At 45.1% G+C, this 19,453-nt stretch overlaps 2 protein-coding genes across 3 annotated transcripts in view; one reads left to right on the top strand and one right to left on the bottom strand.

The window, feature by feature from the left end:
* Positions 1-836: 836 nt before the first annotated feature.
* Positions 837-5,789, top strand: RPL31 (ribosomal protein L31). 2 transcript variants are annotated; one of them, XM_078864845.1, is made up of 5 exons: positions 837-937; positions 2,295-2,398; positions 3,349-3,474; positions 4,430-4,542; positions 5,716-5,789. In XM_078864845.1, exons 2-5 carry the CDS (start codon positions 2,295-2,297, stop codon positions 5,745-5,747), a joined length of 375 nt encoding a protein of 124 aa, XP_078720971.1. In that variant the 5' UTR covers positions 837-937; the 3' UTR covers positions 5,748-5,789. The 2 variants fall into 2 exon arrangements, with proteins under 2 accessions (XP_078720971.1, XP_078720970.1); XM_078864844.1 differs by lacking the exon at positions 837-937 and having other exon boundaries at positions 2,280-2,398.
* A 176-nt stretch (positions 5,790-5,965) lies between these two features.
* The window catches only part of LOC144937558 (TBC1 domain family member 9-like), a 52,894-nt gene continuing 39,406 nt past the window's right edge, over positions 5,966-19,453 (bottom strand). The window contains exons 14-21 of the mRNA XM_078864843.1: positions 18,798-18,896; positions 18,212-18,283; positions 17,357-17,603; positions 16,557-16,622; positions 15,002-15,070; positions 12,770-12,888; positions 11,081-11,533; positions 5,966-10,310 (exon numbers count right to left, since the gene is read on the bottom strand). Coding sequence (XP_078720969.1) covers positions 9,924-10,310; positions 11,081-11,533; positions 12,770-12,888; positions 15,002-15,070; positions 16,557-16,622; positions 17,357-17,603; positions 18,212-18,283; positions 18,798-18,896 — 1,512 coding nt within the window. The 3' untranslated portion in view covers positions 5,966-9,923. The remainder of the gene's footprint in view (positions 10,311-11,080; positions 11,534-12,769; positions 12,889-15,001; positions 15,071-16,556; positions 16,623-17,356; positions 17,604-18,211; positions 18,284-18,797; positions 18,897-19,453) is intronic.

Below are 19,453 nucleotides of genomic sequence, written 5' to 3' on the forward strand. Positions count from 1 at the left end.
ACAAACTTAGTAATCATTGGAAAGATGTTATCAACCACGCAAAAAAGACTTAATTACACTTTTTTGGACCATCTTATCTGACAGGCACTATTTTACTTTACTTTACCGAGTGTTAACATCCCCAGTTGTTTTTTAACAGTACCCTCTTCATTGTTCAGCCAGCATTGGTATAAACATGGGCATTTTCGTTCTTTTGTCTATCATGTGTATCAGACCTCCCCTCCCCCTCTCTGTCCATTGTGTTGGCGTGTGCAGCAGCAACTGCGTCCAAGCCGTCGTTCAATTTTTTTGGCCCCCCCCCTCCCCCTCCCGATGCGTTGTACTAACATTCTGATGAGCTCCCCCCCCCTCTCCTCCCCCCTTCAACTTGCTTATAAGGGATTACATCTTGAATCATTGCCTCACTTGATGCAGCTAATTCGGCTGTGACGGTCCCACCTGATGACGGAGACTTGTGTTGCCTCCGAAACGTCGTGATTTTTTGTTTTATTTTATTTTCATTAATTTTGATGTTTTACCTACGTGACTTTACCGAAAAAACCTAAGAATATGATTCCTTGCAGTCACGAAAGCTTCAAATCTAGAATTTATCAAAAGTCTATTTTATTAAGTAGAACGTGCTGTCTATATTTATTTAAAGTTGCGCATTTTGATGTGACGTCACATTTCTCAACCCCCCCCCCCTCGTCACACATCGTCACAAATGTCTGACCCCCCCCCCCCCCTAGGTGCGTGACGTCATTTATGGACGGCCCCTTACGAACAGACGTCTGGAACCAAACTCGTTCGTAAGTAGAGGACTCCCTACAACAGTGAGATGCCTGGAGGGTAAAACCTCCGCTCTGGCAAGGCGACCCAGCCCGTCAGCCCCGCCCCCGAGGCATAACCCCGCTCCCACAATCCTTTGCGCTTCTCTTCGACATCAGCGGCGGCGAAGGTGAGATGCCGGCCTAGCGTCGCGCCGTCGCAATCCGTCGCCATCGGCTCGCCCCGCGCACAAAATTCCCTCGCAGTTCCATCCCCGTTACGTCTCGAAACGTTGTCCATCGCGGCAGACGTGTATTGACGGGTGGACGATTGTCGCATCGGATCTGGATGCTGTGCGATGTGATGGAGGCGCCGTGTATGCGCGCGCGGGTCTGTGTTGTAGTTGGGGTTCCGGACCGGCTGCGAGGTGAAATGGTTCTGACTTGATTATAACTCGTGTAATGGTGAACCTCTTGTGAGCAAAGCGCGTGTGCTGTACCCCTGTGTAATCGTAACATGTCGCTTAGGTTAGACATGAAATGTGTATGCGGCCGGTAATGTTGACTTATGAGAGTGGTGCATATTGAGGCCTAGCGAAGGCTTCTCGTGAGTGCGGTTCCAGTGAGTCAAAATGGTTATAAGAGCAACGAACATTGTACCAATGGAATGAGTAACAACAATCTGTAGGGTTATCGCATACATGCCACGTTTCTCGATTTGTATTTATTTGAAGTGGAGCTTGTGCGTTAAGAGGCTATACATTTGTGATTTACGGCGTGGGTAATTATATTGAACTCTTTAACAGTTATCTCAAGTTAATGAGTGGCCCTCACGAGAATCGATGTCATCGGTACGAACTGTTATGATTGTGAAAGATAATGCAAACCCAAAAGCAAAGCTGTGCGTTTAAAAAAAAAAGTGAATCAACCCTTAATGTTTCAAGACTTGTTGCCAGTTTCGTAAATTTTGCTCCGAATCGATCCAGCCCACCCATTCACCAACCCGCACTGATCACTGTGGTGAAGTATGGTTTCACCACACTGATGGAGGCCTGAAGCAACGAGTGGATTCAGAATGGCTATAATTTTCCCCCAATGATAGGTCTTAACACATCCAGATATTTACGTGTCCCTGTGTAAAAGAAGCATGGGAAAGCGTTCACCTTCTGTTGGTCCCGAGCCAGTGATGCATATTAAATATTCACAGTTTGAGGGCGTTTTACAACCTCGAATGTCCTGTGCGTATGATGACACTAAGTGATTGTAATATCACTGGAGAGTCATGGAATGTACCAGTGATGGCAATTCTATACGGGACCAGCACTTTAAGTGTACACACTTTGAACGTGGAACCAAAGACGATGAAGAGTGATAAAAAATTAGGTCACTGAAAACTTGGTTTGTGATTGCACGTGAACAGAGTATGTTAAACTCATTTCGCACCGTACGTAGTCAACCGTGCAAATCGGAGGTGGGCAGGCCTTAATCTGTTTGAGTGAGATTGACGCCTCGTAATGTAATGATTCATGGTGGATGTGTGTGTTACAGATGGCGCCAGCCAAGAAGGGTGGCGAGAAAAAGACTCGTTCCACCATGAACGAGGTGGTGACCCGCGAGTACACCATCAACGTCCACAAGCGCATCCATGGCATGTGAGTCTCACTGGAGGTGTGCACATGCGGGGCATGGTTGGGAGAGCTGTACCCTGTGGCTCATGGCAACACCTGAGCAATCCCATGTCACATAACCCAGTTGTAAATGTGAAGAGAGACTATCCTCTCTGTGGAATTTGCTTAACTGGTCCAGGGCTGTCAACATCGGAAGTCCCAGTTGAAGACCCCCACCTATTTAAAAATGCATCTCTCTTTTTAGTTTGCTGTTGTCTCAAGGATTTCTCTCCCCAGTTTCTTCACACTTATTTGACTCCTTTACATGGATGTTATTCTTAATATCCAGTAAGGGTGCATTAGACTTATACATGATAAACAAGCGAGTGCCATCCAATGCTCTTTAGAGCTCTTTTGAGCATTGGGTGGCACTTGCCCGATAGTGTATTACTGGGGTAAATTGACATTGATTTCAAAATAACAGTAAATGTAGGGTGGGGTGATGCAAATGTATATTTTGGCTGCGTGACCAGATGCCACAATCCAGAATGCTCCTGGGTTTTAGGACTGACTTTAATTAAGTCATTATAGATTAGAGACAGTTATGTACTTTTTGTGTGTATGAATGCTAACTGAATATTGCATTCTACGCGACGTGCCAGGTTGATGGTTGTTGGACAGCAGGCGTCATAATATGTTAAAAGCTGGAGATTTAACAACTGCTGGCTTAATATACATATTTTAAAGAGTTTCTTGACTGGGGTGACATGAGAGTGGATGGTGATGAACGTGACGTGAGTATAGCATATTCTTGGATCTTTCGGTAAAATCACGTAGAAGGGAAATAATAAAAAATAAAACATAATAATTGTTTTATTTAACTTATTTTTATTTTATTATTTCCCTTCTACGTGACTTTACCGAAAGATCCAAGAAGATGAATCCCTGCAATCACGAAAGCTTTAAATTGAGTATGGCATGCTGTGGACCCACAGTGGCTTCAAGAAGCGTGCTCCCCGCGCCATCAAGGAGATCCGCAAGTTTGCCGAGAAGGAGATGGGCACTCCCGACGTGCGCATTGATACTCGTCTCAACAAGGCGGTGTGGAGCAAGGGTGTGCGGTGAGGCTGCTGCTGCTGCATCCACTCCCACGCACTCCCAACTTACCTCCAACCACGCCTGTGCTAGACACAAAAATATCAGTCTGATGGTTTCCCACTTAGCCTGACGTGGAAACCCCTTTTCAGTCTGCTGAAAGTGGATATTGTCTACTGGGTTAGTCGGTCATCCTTGTGAAATTGAAACATGATAATGGGCCTTTGTGCACTGTTCGTTTGCACAGTTTTGATCCATGTTTTTGGGTTGGGCCACAATAATTGAATGCAAATTTTTTGTAATTTCCTCTCCACCACCTGATACAAATGTCACGTTTATAAACATTACTTATTCGAGCCAATGTATTGATCAAATTGATGGATACATTTCACCAGTGGCTTGGGACTTTTCATGTCTGAATTCAACATCAATATATGTTTTGCACACTGCTTTGAGCTTCATCAGATAGTGAGCTTGGAAATAAAGTGCTGTGTATCTGCTGTGACATTAACTGCCAAAGTTTGGGTAATTTACATTTTAGTTATTTTTATTTGGTTTTAATGTTATTTCAGGTATTTGTAAAGTTTATTTTAATCAAAGGACTTGGAAGTTATGATTGGTGTGCTTTATGGTATTGCTTTGTGTGGGTAGTTGGTTTGTCATTTAGTTGTTAGGTTACATATTCTCTTTGTTTGAGTGTTGGTGATTGAGTGCGGATTGTAATATAGTTGAAATATTTACTTATTGATGTGGTTCTAAGCAGAACTTGGTTTATAACTTTTCTCTATTGAAGTTTAATTTCTTTGTCAAGCAAGTTGAGCTCAATTTCCACCATTGAACTGCAGAGCATTAAATGTTGATGAAGCTTTACAAAAATAAATTAACTGCTAGCTGCAGATGGAATGTCTCGTGACACGATGCCCTTCTGGATTATATTTGGGGAAACGTTTAAAACAAGCTCTATGGGCTGTTACCCTGCAGGAACGTGCCGTACCGGATCCGTGTGCGGCTCTCCAGGAAGAGGAATGAGGATGAAGATTCCCCAAACAAGCTGTACACCCTTGTCACCTTCGTGCCCACCACCTCCTTCAAAGGTAAAGTTGTGCACTTGCCTCCTTTGTCAGCCACTAAGCAACCACCAGTGATACATTGATAGCTCTGCTATTGAAAATCAGTAATGGACACTCATGGAAATAAGTGTTGATAGCATGGTATAAATCTTGCAGAATGCAGTTTGTCCTTCCCTCACCTCCGATTATCTTGGTTGGCTACCTACGGTGCGAGAAGTTCAACATATGTTGGTCTATTTCCTTATTTTTCGAAATTGTTCATTCACCAAATCTCTCCATTTCTATGGCAATGTCGTGGCTAGCCAGGCATACAAGCACAAATGGGATTTTTTAAAAAGTGGTGCATATGCATTGAAACAAGGGGACATGATGCTCGGTGTATTTGGGGCTTTAGTTATAGGAACATGTCAAGATATACTTGGCCTAAGCCTGTAGTTTTCAATCCCAAGTACAAATTATGATGGTATGATGAACTATAACTTATAAAAGGATCACCTGCTTTGTATAAAGTCAGCAGTTCGCTGTAACTTTTACAAGCTCAATGTGGGTGGTCTGGAATGCTATCGCCAATAAACTGCAACTTGGATCATTACCTGTGAGATCTGCACTCAAAACTGCCACTGCTATGCAGTGGCCTCAAATCAAATGCATCTCTCCGGATGTCCGCTGCAAAGTATGATCTTGAGTTTTGATTATAGTCTGCTGATCTTTCAAGGTGCATTGAAAAATGTTGATACTCCTGCTGTTATGGAGTAACTCATGCAGCCAGCTATGGCTGCAAAGATGGATTGCACATGTTATGTATATCGTTTATTGTAAAATTTGAATCAGTTCCTATGATCACTGTTACATTGTTTTATAGCTTTATTTTAGTGATTTCGAAAACGTATGGTTAAGCCATGTTTGTTGAATATAAATTGTCTTATGGTTGTTTGACTTGCATCCCACTGGGATTTTTTCACATAGCGTTGATATGCAGTTTTTTTTCTGGAAAATTTAGCTGGTTTTTCCTGGATGTTTCTGTTGCTCGTCGTCACTTTAAGATGTTCTTTGTTCATGTTTTGTTGCGGTAGCAACCGAGTCAAGAGCCGCATGGCTCACAGGCCTACACCTAATGAATGAAACTGATTTTTTTTTAGCTCAAGTAGTAGAAAAGTTCTGCTATGCGTGCCTAACTTTTTTTCCCTCTCTTTACAGGTCTCCAGACCGTCAATGTGGATGAAAGTTAGATATTTTCAAACCATACATGAATAAACTGTCATTCCCCATCACATGACTGTGCGTTTCATTGTTGAAAGGAAAAATTATGGTTTCCATCAGCCTATTTCAGACAGTGCAGAATGGCTAGCATACCATCAAGTTGAAATAGTGTTGTGCACATTTACACCTATATACAATCAGATGAAAATGCTACTATATAGGACTGCACAGGTTTGCGTGGCTTTTAAATGTGGCTAAATGACAACACTGATTATGCCATAAAAGAACCAGGCTTTGTGTAAATACAAAGTCATTTTAATAACATCAAGGCAAGGGACTGGATAAAGCTGACAGGATTGCACATTAAAAACAAATCTAAAGCAGTTTTTTTTTACTTATTGAACAAAGTACAAGCTATACAAAATGGAAAATAGCTGTGTACACTGGAAATTCACAAAACTTAAAATGCAGTCTTAACCCTACCTACCTAAGTCAAACCAATTTAAAAACCTATTTACAATCCCTTCAGTAATGGAACAAAGGTCGCTGAATAGTGTATATTGTTCATTAGCCCAACTTTCAATACGATTAACACTTGATGGTCAAGATGTACTTTACCCTAAGCACACATTTGGATGCTTTACATTGACAAGGTATGGCTTGAAATGTTCAGAAACTGGAAGAAATCTACACTGTCATTGAATACATTTAACAGCATGGAAATTTCAAATTTTCCCTTTACAACTGAAAGTTAATGCAATAAGATGACCTACATAAATGCTCTTACTGCTGTGCTTTCAGTCTATTGGATTTCTTTTACAAGTCTCGATACAGTTTAAGTGATCACCTTTACAAATGTTTCTGTAATAACCACTGCTGAGTTTTTATGGATTCCACAATGAGCCACAAGTGAAATTAGGGTTGAGATGAACACTATGTGGTTAACATGGGTATAAATGGCAACCGATGACGTGTTGCCACCTTTTCACAAAACTTGGCATGGGCCTATCGAAACTACAGTATACTGAAGTAAAGTTGAATACAATGCTACCAGACCTTAGTACAAATCGATTCCTGCCACGTGCAATTTAAATGCCAATTCCCCGAATGTCCAGGTCTTAACCCCAGGACAGGTGTCAACCCTACTCAACCAAAGGATAGGCATATTGAACAGGACGATAGCATGGACTACAGCAATGCATTTAAAGCCACTACAGTAGAGGAACACTGCAAAATATTTAAAATTTATAGCAATTTAAATTTGGAATTTCAAAACTGAAAGAATGGTAACAGTATTGACCGCAACATCAAAAACAAGTTGAAGCTGGCAGCATAATGGTTTGCTGTCTGTATACCTCACCAGCAAGTATACTAAAATGTTGCCGTTTGCAATAACCAACACTTGACATGAAACTAACTCGAGGTCGGCTGTGCAAGCACATGCAGTTTGCCAAGTTCTAGTGGTGGCCTCTGCAACACAGTCGAGCCATATGTGCAGAGGTGCCATTTGCCGTGTGAACTACATCACCGAGAAATGCAAACAGGCAAGGGCCCCTGAATTAAACTTACGTAATGAAGACATCTCATGCTTTAAAAAATATTTTTCAGGCTAGGTTTTGGCAAGCAATTGTGCATGAACAGGACCAAAAGTTACTTTCATCTTGCTAAGTGCATCACAATGTAAAGATGAAGAGTTGTGCCGACTTGTAATCTCCAAGTTCAGGGACCGATAAAGGTTCATCGCGGGCCTTGCTCAGCCCATCAGCTCCCGAGACACGGAATGTACAATTACAGTGCACGGTTAGAACTACAATAAATTACTCCAGGGATTGTAGTATACAGTACATTGTTGTACTGCTTCCAGGCTTATCCAGAAACAAACACACCATATGGCGTCTCCAAAAGATTTCAGGAGGGCCCTGCATTTGTATGTTTGGCTAACTCCATTGTAGTAAGTGTCTGAAGTGTGGGAAAGAGGAACCAGTAGCTGGAGAAACTCCCAAGCATAAGGGAGAGGTATTAACAGGTTCATACATCGAGTTGTTGCTGTACCATCTGGCCACCTTGCAACCCAGTTGAATGTAAAGTTTCACAAATATATGGTCCACCAACCCTCGTCTCCACCAAAGGACCCACTTATAGTATGCACATATGAATGATTGTTGCTGATGGGAGCGAAGGGATCTGATTAAGTTGTCCATGCCTTATGCGTACTAGAATTCTGAAACAGGACCCTGCGGGGTGGGCTGGTAGGAACGAATAACCAAAGAATATAAACAATGTATTATTACACTTGTTAAGCCAGGAAAGCCCCACTGAGTCAAAAGGTTTTTGTAGGGTCCTGCCAAGTGTTTGCAGTAGGGGGCGATGTTGATACACGGACGGACGATATAATCTATTGGTGGTCTGGTCCACTTCGTTCCTACCAGTATTAACTTAAACATGAAAGACCCACTTAAGTTTGGATGCGTATTCTAAACTTAAACCTACATTTCCCTCGTCCCTTGATGGTGTCGAAGAGGTTATGTATATGATATAAAAAGTATCCAAGCACAGTATATTTCCTCAGTGAATCCACTTTCCTGAAGGCAAGTGTACCAGTAAAGGCTACCAAGATAGGCCGAGCTTAAACAAACCCCATCGGCCTCAATAAAACCTAACTGCAGGCTCAAACATAAATAATAACTAATCGCACCAAACTTCAATAAAAATCTACCAACAGACTAGTTTGCGACATTACCACCTAAAAGTTTCACCACTACAGCAATAAACACAAAACTAGACTCGAGAAACAACGAGTTAAACATTTAAACAAAGTTAAGACAATTCCTGGTTGGAAAGCTGAAAAACCTTTTTCCAGTGTCAGACCCGCACGTCGAGTTTCTAACGAGTGCACAAATTAGACTTCACAAAGAGCAGTCCTGGCACGTACTTGAGATACTAGTTATAAGTGCGTGTTTATGCATAGCATGAAACAACGGGCTCGTGCCCTAACCTGAATGAAAGACGCATGCTAACATTTGTTAGTGCTCAGAATAACGTTGTTTTGGCCTTTTATATATTTAAAAAAATGTGTTGACCAACCTTAAGAAAGGTGAAATAACATTGGCACATTTATCAAAAATGTGCAGTGCTTTTTCTCCCACTTTCCAAATGTAGCAGAAAAATAAATACGACTGTGCTTGTGCACAATTAATGCATCACTTTGCATGCAAAATGCGATACCTCAATCGTCGTCAGCAGCAAGAGCTGCCATTCGCCACTAAGTGGCGGCGACGTCACCACGGCGCCTGTGCCACGCGTTCAGTGTAGAAGCCTCGCTGATGGGACGCCACGGGCCGACCGACTTCAGATGCCTGGCAGATGCACCAGTCGTTCCCCCGCCGTTCCAACTTGCTGCATTTTAAGCTGCCCGGCGGACCCAGCAGGACTCGAAGCAAACACCAAGCCCAATAGGGCAGTGCGGAGCATCGTACCCAAACTGGACAGCAGTGGCAATTTTCACGTGCCACACCTCAGTAGGAGCATTGGGAGCGCTGCTAAATTAAAAACTTGCAGCGCAGCAAGTTTTCACTTAAAACCCCTTCACAATCACTTTACGTGACTTTACGCGTGAATTTTACCGTCGCTCCAAATCAATAATCTCTGCTCTTAAAATCGCAGGGGTAGAGGGCTCAAACTCCATTGTCATCCTTGAGCCAATGGTGGAAATTTCACATTCCCACGGTGGGAGCCATTCCATCCATAGGATGACCATTAATGACTTCCCACAACGTGGTAATAATTTGACATGGTAAGAAGGGCTTTTGGCGTTGGATCAGGCTTTGAACTCGCATCCATGCAAATGCGATTCAAGCTTCCTGACCCACTCACACCCAACTGCAATTATAATTGGTATAATTATTCGAGAAACAAATTGCAGCCATTTCCCAATCCATTGGACTATTTACATTCATCGGCTCATAGCGGTGCATCAACAAACAGCGATTGTGCTTTGCGATTGTCGCTCGCGCAGTTTGGTGTTCAACAATAACAACTCCATGACACCACCACAACAACAACCAGGGGAATAGCTGTTCAAGCGCTCGCGGTCACGCGCGCGAGGTCGCACGGCTCGCGAGACCCCCGGGTGAGAAAGGCCACGGGTTTAGCGTCGCAAAAGTGCGTGCGGCGCGCATGAGGGGGCTGGGGGTTTAACGACGTCGTCAGGGAGGGGACGAGGGCGGCTCGCCGAGCGAGGACGAGCTGCTGCCCATGGTGGAGGCGGCCTGGGCGGCGCGGATTTTTGCCTCGACGTCGCAGGGCCTCTCGAAGAAGGCCGCGAGCGCGGGCTCCGTGAGCAGCGACGCCAGGAACTGCTCGCACGAGATGGACCAGGAGGCAACCTCGCCGCTCGCCAACGATGACGACGACGAGGAGGGGCCGCGCGAGGAATAGGGGGACGTCGTAGAGGGTGAAGAGGCCGGGGACGCGAACGATGAGGTGGAGGACGAGGATGGTATGGAGGAGGTGGATGTAGAGGAGGAGGATGAGGAGGTGGAAGAAGCCGCCAGACGCGGCGTATTGGGGTCTTCGGGCTCGTCTGCATCCGTCTGAGGGAGGAAGAGCAACTTTTGAGATTTACAGTTATCCTCTTATAGCAATATAGCAGGTAAATCTCTCCCGCTTCATACGGGTAATTGTATTACAATTACAAATAAGACTGTGCGGTTTTAGTGGCTGTTGCACTGCACTACGATCGTGGGCAAATGGGTTATATTCCTGGATACAAACAACATCAGTGGCAATTGGTATCCATACCTGGCCTTGGTTTGAACTAAATTAATGATAAAACTACCTGGTAATACAAATAATTATTGGTTTGGTACTGGCCACAACCACCCCCTTAGTACGACTTCATTGCGCTTTCCCTGACGATGTATATATCTAAATAGGGAATCTCTGGGTATGTTCAAGACGCATATCTAGGGCAGTCAAGATGTACCGAGAACTACAGATTAATAATACCATCTAAAATCAATGTACCGATATTCAACACTCGCATCAATATATTATTAACTTTTAAGGAATGGTATTTAAAACGAGTATAAACAAGGGTGATTGTATTTTATTTCTGAAATAAAAATTCAACCACGCGGTGCTCCAAGTATAGTGCCCGACTCGCATTTGGATGGCTGCGAGCTCAAATCAAGGTCAGGGATCAACTCGGCCCATATTCCATCAGGGGTAAAAAATTAAATATTTCCAATGCGGGACATCAAACGGTGGCATTGCCATTGAGACGAGCCTGCACCCAAGGGGGATGTGGAAGACCCATTACTGGATTTGAGTTTGGGCCGTTAAACCACTGGAGCACTCTCACCTCACACTTTGTCAAAGGCTCCACATTGGGGGGCGGCTGTCCCGTCCCATGTGACCCTGGACTGGGTGACGCTGCATCCCCCAGGTTTGCCTGCGTCGTCCTCGAACAGCTGGTCCCTGGCTGCGTCGTCCTTAGCTCGGCATCTCTTGTTCCGGTCGTCCTCGAGAATGTGGCATTCAGCTCAGCGGGTTGTGCCTCGCTAGTTCCTGCCTGGTCGGTCCTCGAAGCGTCAGTCTCTGTCTGGCTCATTCTTGAATTGGGAGGGTCCGGATGCGGGGCGGTTCCCGGCGAGGCGGCGGGTCGTGACTGCGAGGCTGGTCCCGCACGCCGCCCAGCCTCGCCGATGTTGAGCAGCAGGTTGGCCACCATGGCGATGGCCTGGTACAGTTCCTGCTCGTTGGGCTCCTGGCTGAACATGTTGTAAAGCGTCTTGCACAGCTGGATGAATTGACCCTGCGGGGAAGAAAGGGATGCGCATGTACGGCGACAGAAGTTAGCGTAGGACAGCGATATAGTTATGAATACTCTTTGGTTTTTTCGGTAAAGTCACGTAGGTATAAAATTAAATAAATCACGACGTTTCGGGAGCAACACAAGCGTCCATCATCAGGTGGGAAAGCATGGTCTGCTGCTGATGACGGACGCTTGTGTTGCGCCCGAAACGTCGTGATTTATTTTATTTTATACCGACGTGACTTTACCGAAAAAACCAAAGAGTATGGATTCCAGCAGTCACGAAAGCTTCAAATCAAGATAGTTATGAAGATATGGATGGCCGAGTAGAGCCTGGCCCTGGCAAGGTCCTTACCTGCACCCATGTCAGGCCAGGGTGTATGCCACAGCTGACTGTATAGCCAAGGCAAGGTGAAATGTATCAGCCAAGTGTATAGCCTTGGCTTGGATATTCACTTGGTATTACACTTGATTATTAAGTGTAGAGCCTTGGCTATACACTTGTCTGATCTTACCTATGTCACTTTTTGTCTGTCTGTTTGTGTGTCTCTTTGTGTGTGTGTGTGGGGGACACACCTTGTGACGCTTTTAACTGACAAACTGCTGGTTTACATTTCAAGAAACTACACACATATACGATACAATAAGCCCCCGGACGAAACAACGCTATTTTTTTTTCCCATCCGTCAAATGTAAAGTAGTGAAATTAACAATGTATGACTATTAATTATTATAATACTATGCTGAGCGCGGCGCCAAAGCACGCATCTGCGCATGCGCGAAACGCTGACTCGTGGCCGTTGCCCCTAGCAACCCACACCCGATCGGTGGGCATGAGGGAGAATTCTCATTAGCGTTCAAAATGCAGCAAAAAACAACAACGCCGAGGTTAATTCTTCACAGTGTGATGTTCCCTTCGGTAGATACTACTACTGTAGTCCGTAGATACTACTACTGTAGCACGGGCGGGGGGATGGTGGAGAGGGGGGCCCAGGCCCAGTCGGCCACGGTGCCACCTCGGCCGGCTGGGCAATCTAGGCAAGGCCGGCTGCACTCTCTAAATATGGCCGACTGTGAGGGCGGCCACAGAAGAATGCCCCATCATGTATATTATAGACATTCCAACTCAACTGGCAATGGCAATAATAAACAAAGTGAACATGTATACATTTTTGTGTAGATCCTTCACACACATACAGCATTCCAATCGTTCACTCGGCAAGGGTTCCTTCGCACCTGGTTCATTTTTGGCAACTCCTTCAGGGACTTCTCCCTCTCTTCCTTCTCCTCCTCCCACTTGCGCAGCATTTGTCTGTAGTCCACCGCCTCCTTCTGGCTCGCTCTCCTGTCTGCAGCTGACACACACCAACACGCACTTGAGCAGTCTAACCCCGAGCAAGATGCGGGGGGCGCATGCGTAGCCTACAGCTAAATGTACCCACTCCGGATGTACAGCCTGTCCCCGCTATAATACTAGCAGCATAAAATAATAGCATCATAATAATAATTCGAATTTATAATGCACATTCCCATCCAAGGATCCCAATGTGCACTACATGAAAAGCAGGACACAAAAACAGAATCAGGGCATTAATTCTAGATTTGAAGCTTTCGTTAGAATCAGGGCAACCGACCAAACTAAAGAGGGAAGGCCACTTAAAAGAGATGGGTTTTCAAATTGAGGGTATGTATATACCCTATCGCTATGATAGAATAATAACAAGAGCTATTTCAGTCACTTTATCACTCCAATGCTGGAGGAAGGCCTCCGCCCACACCGTGTCGATCATGCTAACCGTTTGTGTCCATACTTCACCACATTTGGTCAGAGCAGGTTGGCGAAGTGGGAAGGTTCTGGATCAATTCGGAGAACACACGCCACTGATGTTAGCCGTGGCTGGGAATTTAACTCGGCCCACCAGCTTTTATAGCACGGTGCGTAAACCACGCAGCAATCGTTCCACCGCCACTGCCGCATACACTGAAATAATGTGTAGCCTGCCACTAAATGCAGAGGCACCATGTGCCATCAGCACAAGTGTGTGCTTGTGTGTATATGTATGTTGAATTTCTTTCGCACCGTAAATAGCGATCCGTGCTAATTGGAGGTGTGGTATATTCTGTCAGTGCTGAAGATGCACGTATGATAGTGTGCGCGCTCAGTGCATAGGTAGTCAATGCACCACTGTGTGTGCAGCTACCCAAGGACATAAAAAGACACTGGTGGTTTTCTATTTAGGTTTTGCTCTTCATTGAAGGCCCTGGATTTTTCCAAGAAGTATGTTCTCTGTGCAATTGTTTCGATTGAAATGCACAAGAATGTGACAATTGTTCGCCTGTATACAGCAAGGGCTATAGCTGTTATCGGATTAACTTTTGATGTAACACACAAGACGGTCGTAGGGCTTAGCGGCTCAGGGTTGGAGAGATAAAAACATCCCTCTCTGCATCGATTTGCAGAGCCGCAGAGCTTAAACAGCACCCAACCACCGAAGTGTATTTGCACACTGGCTTAGTGCCTGTGCAGGGGGCTTCAATAACAACAGCACGACTGACCATGTATAAATAAACCTGCTTACAATTGTCCTGTTTAGCCGAGAGGTTAGTGGAACCCAGCTTGCCGAAGGGAAAACCATGGAACTGCGTGACCTGCGAAAGCCGGATACACTGCACCTCCCATGTTTTTGCCAAGTGCAACCGCACATTCGTATTGGCCATGTTGCCACACCTGCCCATAGGTCATCATGGGAGCAACAGCTGACGACCCACTTGCCCGGCTGTTGGAGTGTGTTGTGCATAGCACTCTTGATTCATGCAAATGCACATCCATTCAAACTTGATTACCCACACACAATGACCTGTGTGTTCACACACGGACAATTCGCTTATGACCCTGGGCAAGAAAGCCATGTACAATCGAGAGATGGCATCAAACAATGTATCTGGTCAAATCACCCCAAAATGCACCAAATCTCATCAGATCTGCAAATCTAAGCAGTCAACACGATAGAATAAACAGAATACCCTCTAGCGGAGGCCCTTCTGCCAGCAGTGGCATGAGCAAGCAAATACATGGCTGCAACCTTTATCTATTTTTTACACGCTTTTATTTAACTCACTCTGTCTGATGTATCCTCAACTTTGTCTGTTGTCGTATCCTCAAATCTTGTAACTCAATTTATACGTATGTCATACTGATGACAATACTATATTCTATCATCATTAAAATAAAAAATAAAAAATTTTAAGCAATCTTTTGTGTATCTTATTTTCGGCTTGGGTCTAATTGTCCATGCTCAACTCACGTTGGCTGTAAATCACCACAGTCCCTTACGCTGTGGCAAGCCTCCGGGCCACTTCCTGGAGTCGTGGAGTTCTGCCATTACTCGTACGGTACATTTCATTAAAGCGTGTTTTTTAAAAAGTATTTTTAAATATTACTTATTTAGTCCATGAAACCCCACTCACCAGGGTTGTTCTGTGCGTCCATGTTGATGAACCCATCCTCCGCGTCACTGTGATCCGCAGCATCCGAATCTACGGGAACACATCCCACACGTGGATACATTACAGGATGAAGTTGCTGGTGGCAAAACGATCGGCACTCAACTCATCTGGACACTCGAGCGTGCATCACGCCACTCAACACCACAGCGATACACATTCTCGAATGTACTTGCATTATGGGTAAAGTGCGCAAACGGATATTTATCTCTTAGCTGTGTGATCTAATACATTAAAAGCTAATGTAATTATGTTTTATTATATCTAATGTTAACAGTATATGCGGACGGTCCGCACCAAGTAACTTTATTTCAGAGGTAGAAACCACTACACCGTGAGGGCAAAAAGAGATTAGAACAAACCGAGGCGGATATGGCGATAAAAAGGGGAATAAAGGAGTGTGAATAGATGCAGATGCTGAGAGAACGCCATGGAGTAATGGGCAGTGATAATGAACTTAAAACTCACAGATAGCCAGTCACAGACATGGAGAGAGGGCACAGGAGCGTGTGAAGAGCTGGAGGCAAGGAGGAGCCCCTGGATGGAGGCAGAGAGAAAAGCTCTAGGTCCTCTCCGCCTGTGAGGAGTGGGGGGGCCCAGGCAGCGGGCATGAGAGATTGTGGCACGGAGAGGGAGCCAAGGGAGTGGGTTGCAGGGGAGTTGAAGGGAAGCAGAGAGAGGAGGCAAGGAACAAAAAGAAAAGGAGAAAGCAAGGAGAAATGATAGGACAGGAAGGTATGATGGAGAGAAACGGGAATGTCATTTATGAAATAGATTAAGACAGACCAGAATGAAACAGCAGAAGTTGGGAATGCTAAATTAATAATCGTGGTTAGAACAAATCAAATAGACTGTTTTCCTGCTCCAACAATGCAAGCAAGCATCACCAAAGCCTCAATATTATTTTGAGCCCATTCCATTAATTATTTGGCGTTTGACTTGTGAGAGGAAACTAGGACACCTGGGGATAATCCAACGACGTGAAAGAAGAACACTCACAGCTCTGCGCTGATGGATTCATTACATTGCAGGAGTCTCATCTCCTCGTGACTAAAGAAACCTGGCCTATGGATATGATAAGCAGAGATGAAAGTGGTATTCATATTTATGAACTTCAAAAAGGGAACGAACAGAGTCAACTGTCAACGAATATTTGGCGTTGCAACTTTTTAGATTTTTCACTCGCGCATTCTGAGGTAGAATCAAGGGTGGCCCCACCAGGGGAATTCAGCAGAAAAAAACATAGAATTTCCATTTCGAAACCCCAAGTTAAAAATCCAAATTTAAATATATTACAACAATGTAGGCAAAAATACAATCAGCATATGAACTAGTCAGAAGACAGATGGTGAAGACACACTATAATCAACCAAAATTAAAAAAATCATCCTTGCAGTAAATAGGTGGAGAAAACAGAGACGCAGTGTGTCCAGGGAACATCTGTCCATTGTCATTACTGGCCTGGTTGCTGCATAACAGAACGATTGAAGGTAATTATGGGTAAGTCCACTGGCAATACCTTCGATGAGGTGCAGTCGGTACAGCATTCGCAGCTTCTCTGTCAAGTCTCCGTTGTAAAGCACACCTGGAAGGGGCATAAAACAAAAACAGTCGTAAACACGAGAAATGGAGGCAGTGTTCATCGATGCTGAAGGCCCTTAAAGAGTGGTTGAAAATTAATCAATATTTCCATAGCGTGCACCACTCTGCCTAGGGCAACCATCTCTGAGACTTACCACAGTTGTACTTAGTATAGAGACCTTCAGATTGGTAACTCACAAAATCTAGATAAAGGAGTCAAGAGCTTGAACCACAGTGCCACATCTGGGCAAATTCTAAAGATATTAACGACCTTGCATGGCATAGAGGAGGTTGTGGGTTCAATCCCAATCCTGACGCCTGTATATTTGGAGTTTGCATGTTTACGTGGATTTTTTTCCGGGTCCTCCGGTTTTTCCCTCCACGTTAAAAATCAACATGCTTTTAGAGTATTTGGCTGCTATCAATTTCCATGTGATAAGCCATTTCGTTCAGCTATCATGTGATAGCCAGGTCGCTTCTGAAAAAGAACCATATAGCTCAGTGGGTGTTACCTGGTAAAATAAAAATAGTTTAGTTTTAATACATTTGGCATTTAAACACACAACGGCATGGCTGGAGGGTGGACGTCACACACGCTCCAGGAGTACGCTGCAAAGGTCTTTCGACCGTGGGACCCGTGGAAGACACGGCACGTGTCGCGCCTCCGCCCGCCCGCGGCGCACAAACACACGTGGTGGGACGACGGCTCGTGTGGCCTTCCCTTGCGTCGAGACTGACCGAGCCACAGCACAAAGTCGCGGAAGTTGATGAGGCCGGTGCGAGCGACGTCCATCGCGGAGAAAACGCGCGAGAAGAGGCAGGCCGAGTGCTCGCCGCACGCCCACGGCGAAAGGTGCGCCGAGAGGCGGAGGAACTGCTCGCGGCACACGCGGTACTGCTGCATGTACGGCAGGCTCGGGTCGTGGCGGCCCAGCGCGGCGCGGCCCCCGTCGGTGGCCCAGTAGACGCTCTGCACGTGAACGAGCTGTTGCAAAACGGCAACAGGTTAACTGCTGTTGCACTAAATATTTTTTTTATTTTACCTGGTAAGGCTCAATTAGCTATATAGCTCTTTTTTTAGAAGTGACCTGGCCACCAATGGTAGCTCAAGCAAGTGGTTTATTACGTGGAAATGTAAAGCAGCAAAATACTTCAAATATAGTCTCACTGCACATCTGACCCATCCCAGCGTGGGGCGCCCCTCTCGGTCCGGGTAGTTTTTCACACTGGCTATTTATCAAACTGTTCCAGAACCAAACCGAGAAATTCTGCCTCACAAGAATCTGGTTAAGGGCCATACAGGGCCAGGAGTTAATAGTTTTTTGTCATACAATGTGTGTGATGTCAGCAGAACGGCTCTGGTTCTGCAGTGAAAAATAACCTAGTGCCTCCTGAGCCGTGCTGGGCTGGCTTGGCACACACATCCCTGGCACCGCGCAGTTGTACAGTACAAAACAGATTTAAAACCACAACACATTCTCGCAACAAATATTTACCAACCGGCACAAAAAGAAACAAATGAGAAACAACAACTTTCACATTCCGCGCCAAACATCTTGGCATCAACAAGCATTGCAGATGTGTACAACTCACCTTGAACAAATCAAACAGATCTTCAAGCACTTTTGCTGTGAAGCCAGTGGGCCCAGTTGAGATTGCCCTCACCTTCGGAGCAAACGACAAAAAAAGTCAAGAACGTTTAACGTGAACAACGTCTTGATATGCAGCGGAAAGCCACGGAGAACGTCAAGATTCTCCTCACGAGTGCACCGCTTGGGATGTTTGTCCAATTCCTTTTAGTGTTAGTCTCTTGTGCGCAGGAGGAGCAACACTCAGAACGTTTATAGCTCCGAGAGGTGACCAAGCTGTTCGCTGGACTTCCCTTCACTGGGCACCTCACCGCCCCTGCAGGTGGACTTCTGAGGCACGCAAGCCAAAGGCGATTCACCAAGCCCCTTCGAGAAACCTTCTGGACTGCGGGTGTGCGCTACCTCGCCCGGCTAAGCGTGCCTCGCGTAGCTGCGATTGAGTAGGCGTGGGCCAGTGTTCCCGAGTGCAGCTGTCAGAGGGTCAGGAGCAGATATGTGGAGGGGTCCCCTTGCGGTGGCCGGTGTTGGGAGGGCCAAATCATGAGCACGCGTGGGCTCGGTGCGCGAGGCGCGGGTTTTGACGTCCTCACCACGTTGCGCTTGGTGGTGTCCTCCAGATACTGGATCACCTTGAGCCTCTGCCTGAAACGCATCTGTTCCATCAGCTCCGATTTGATGCTGCCAAACCTCTGCAAAAATCACGGTGAAACAAAGTTAGAGATTTTGATTTAAAGCTTTCGTGACTGCAGGGATTCATATTCTTGGTTCTTTCGGTAAAGTCATGTAGAAGGGAAATAATAAAATAAAAAATATAGAAAACAATAAAAATTCTCACGACGTTTCGACTGCAACACAAGCACTCATCATCAGGTGTGAAATCCACAGCAAAAAAAAAATGGCCACTTGTGTTGCAGTCGAAACGTCGTGAGAATTTTTATTGTTTTATATTTTTATTATTTTATTATTTCCCTTCTACGTGACTTTACCGAAAGAACCAAAAATATAAAAGTCAGAGATGCGTAGGCAGCACCCCCAGATTAACAAGGCGGCATTCAGGATTTCTGCCAGTGAATGCTCCATGTTATTTTATTATATATCAGTCTACAGATTGACACAGCAGTACAAAAAAAAGACATGACTCAAAAACGTTATCCATTATATTGTGGACACGTGTCCAGCGCTGCCCGACATGAGTTTTTTTATCAGACAAAAACACTGCAAAGTCCTGCTCAGATGCTCCATCATA

The sequence above is a fragment of the Lampetra fluviatilis genome, chromosome 19 (assembly GCF_964198595.1).
Source record: "Lampetra fluviatilis chromosome 19, kcLamFluv1.1, whole genome shotgun sequence".
Lineage (NCBI taxonomy): Eukaryota > Metazoa > Chordata > Hyperoartia > Petromyzontiformes > Petromyzontidae > Lampetra > Lampetra fluviatilis.

Bases quoted from the DNA above. Each gene is read 5' to 3' on its own strand.
- RPL31 (XM_078864844.1), top strand. From the start codon at position 2,280: ATGTGTGTGTTACAGATGGCGCCAGCCAAGAAGGGTGGCGAGAAAAAG. The intron at 3,475-4,429 runs GTGAGGCTGCTG...GTTACCCTGCAG, and splicing joins GTGTGGAGCAAGGGTGTGCG to GAACGTGCCGTACCGGATCC. The intron at 4,543-5,715 runs GTAAAGTTGTGC...CTCTCTTTACAG, and splicing joins GCCCACCACCTCCTTCAAAG to GTCTCCAGACCGTCAATGTG.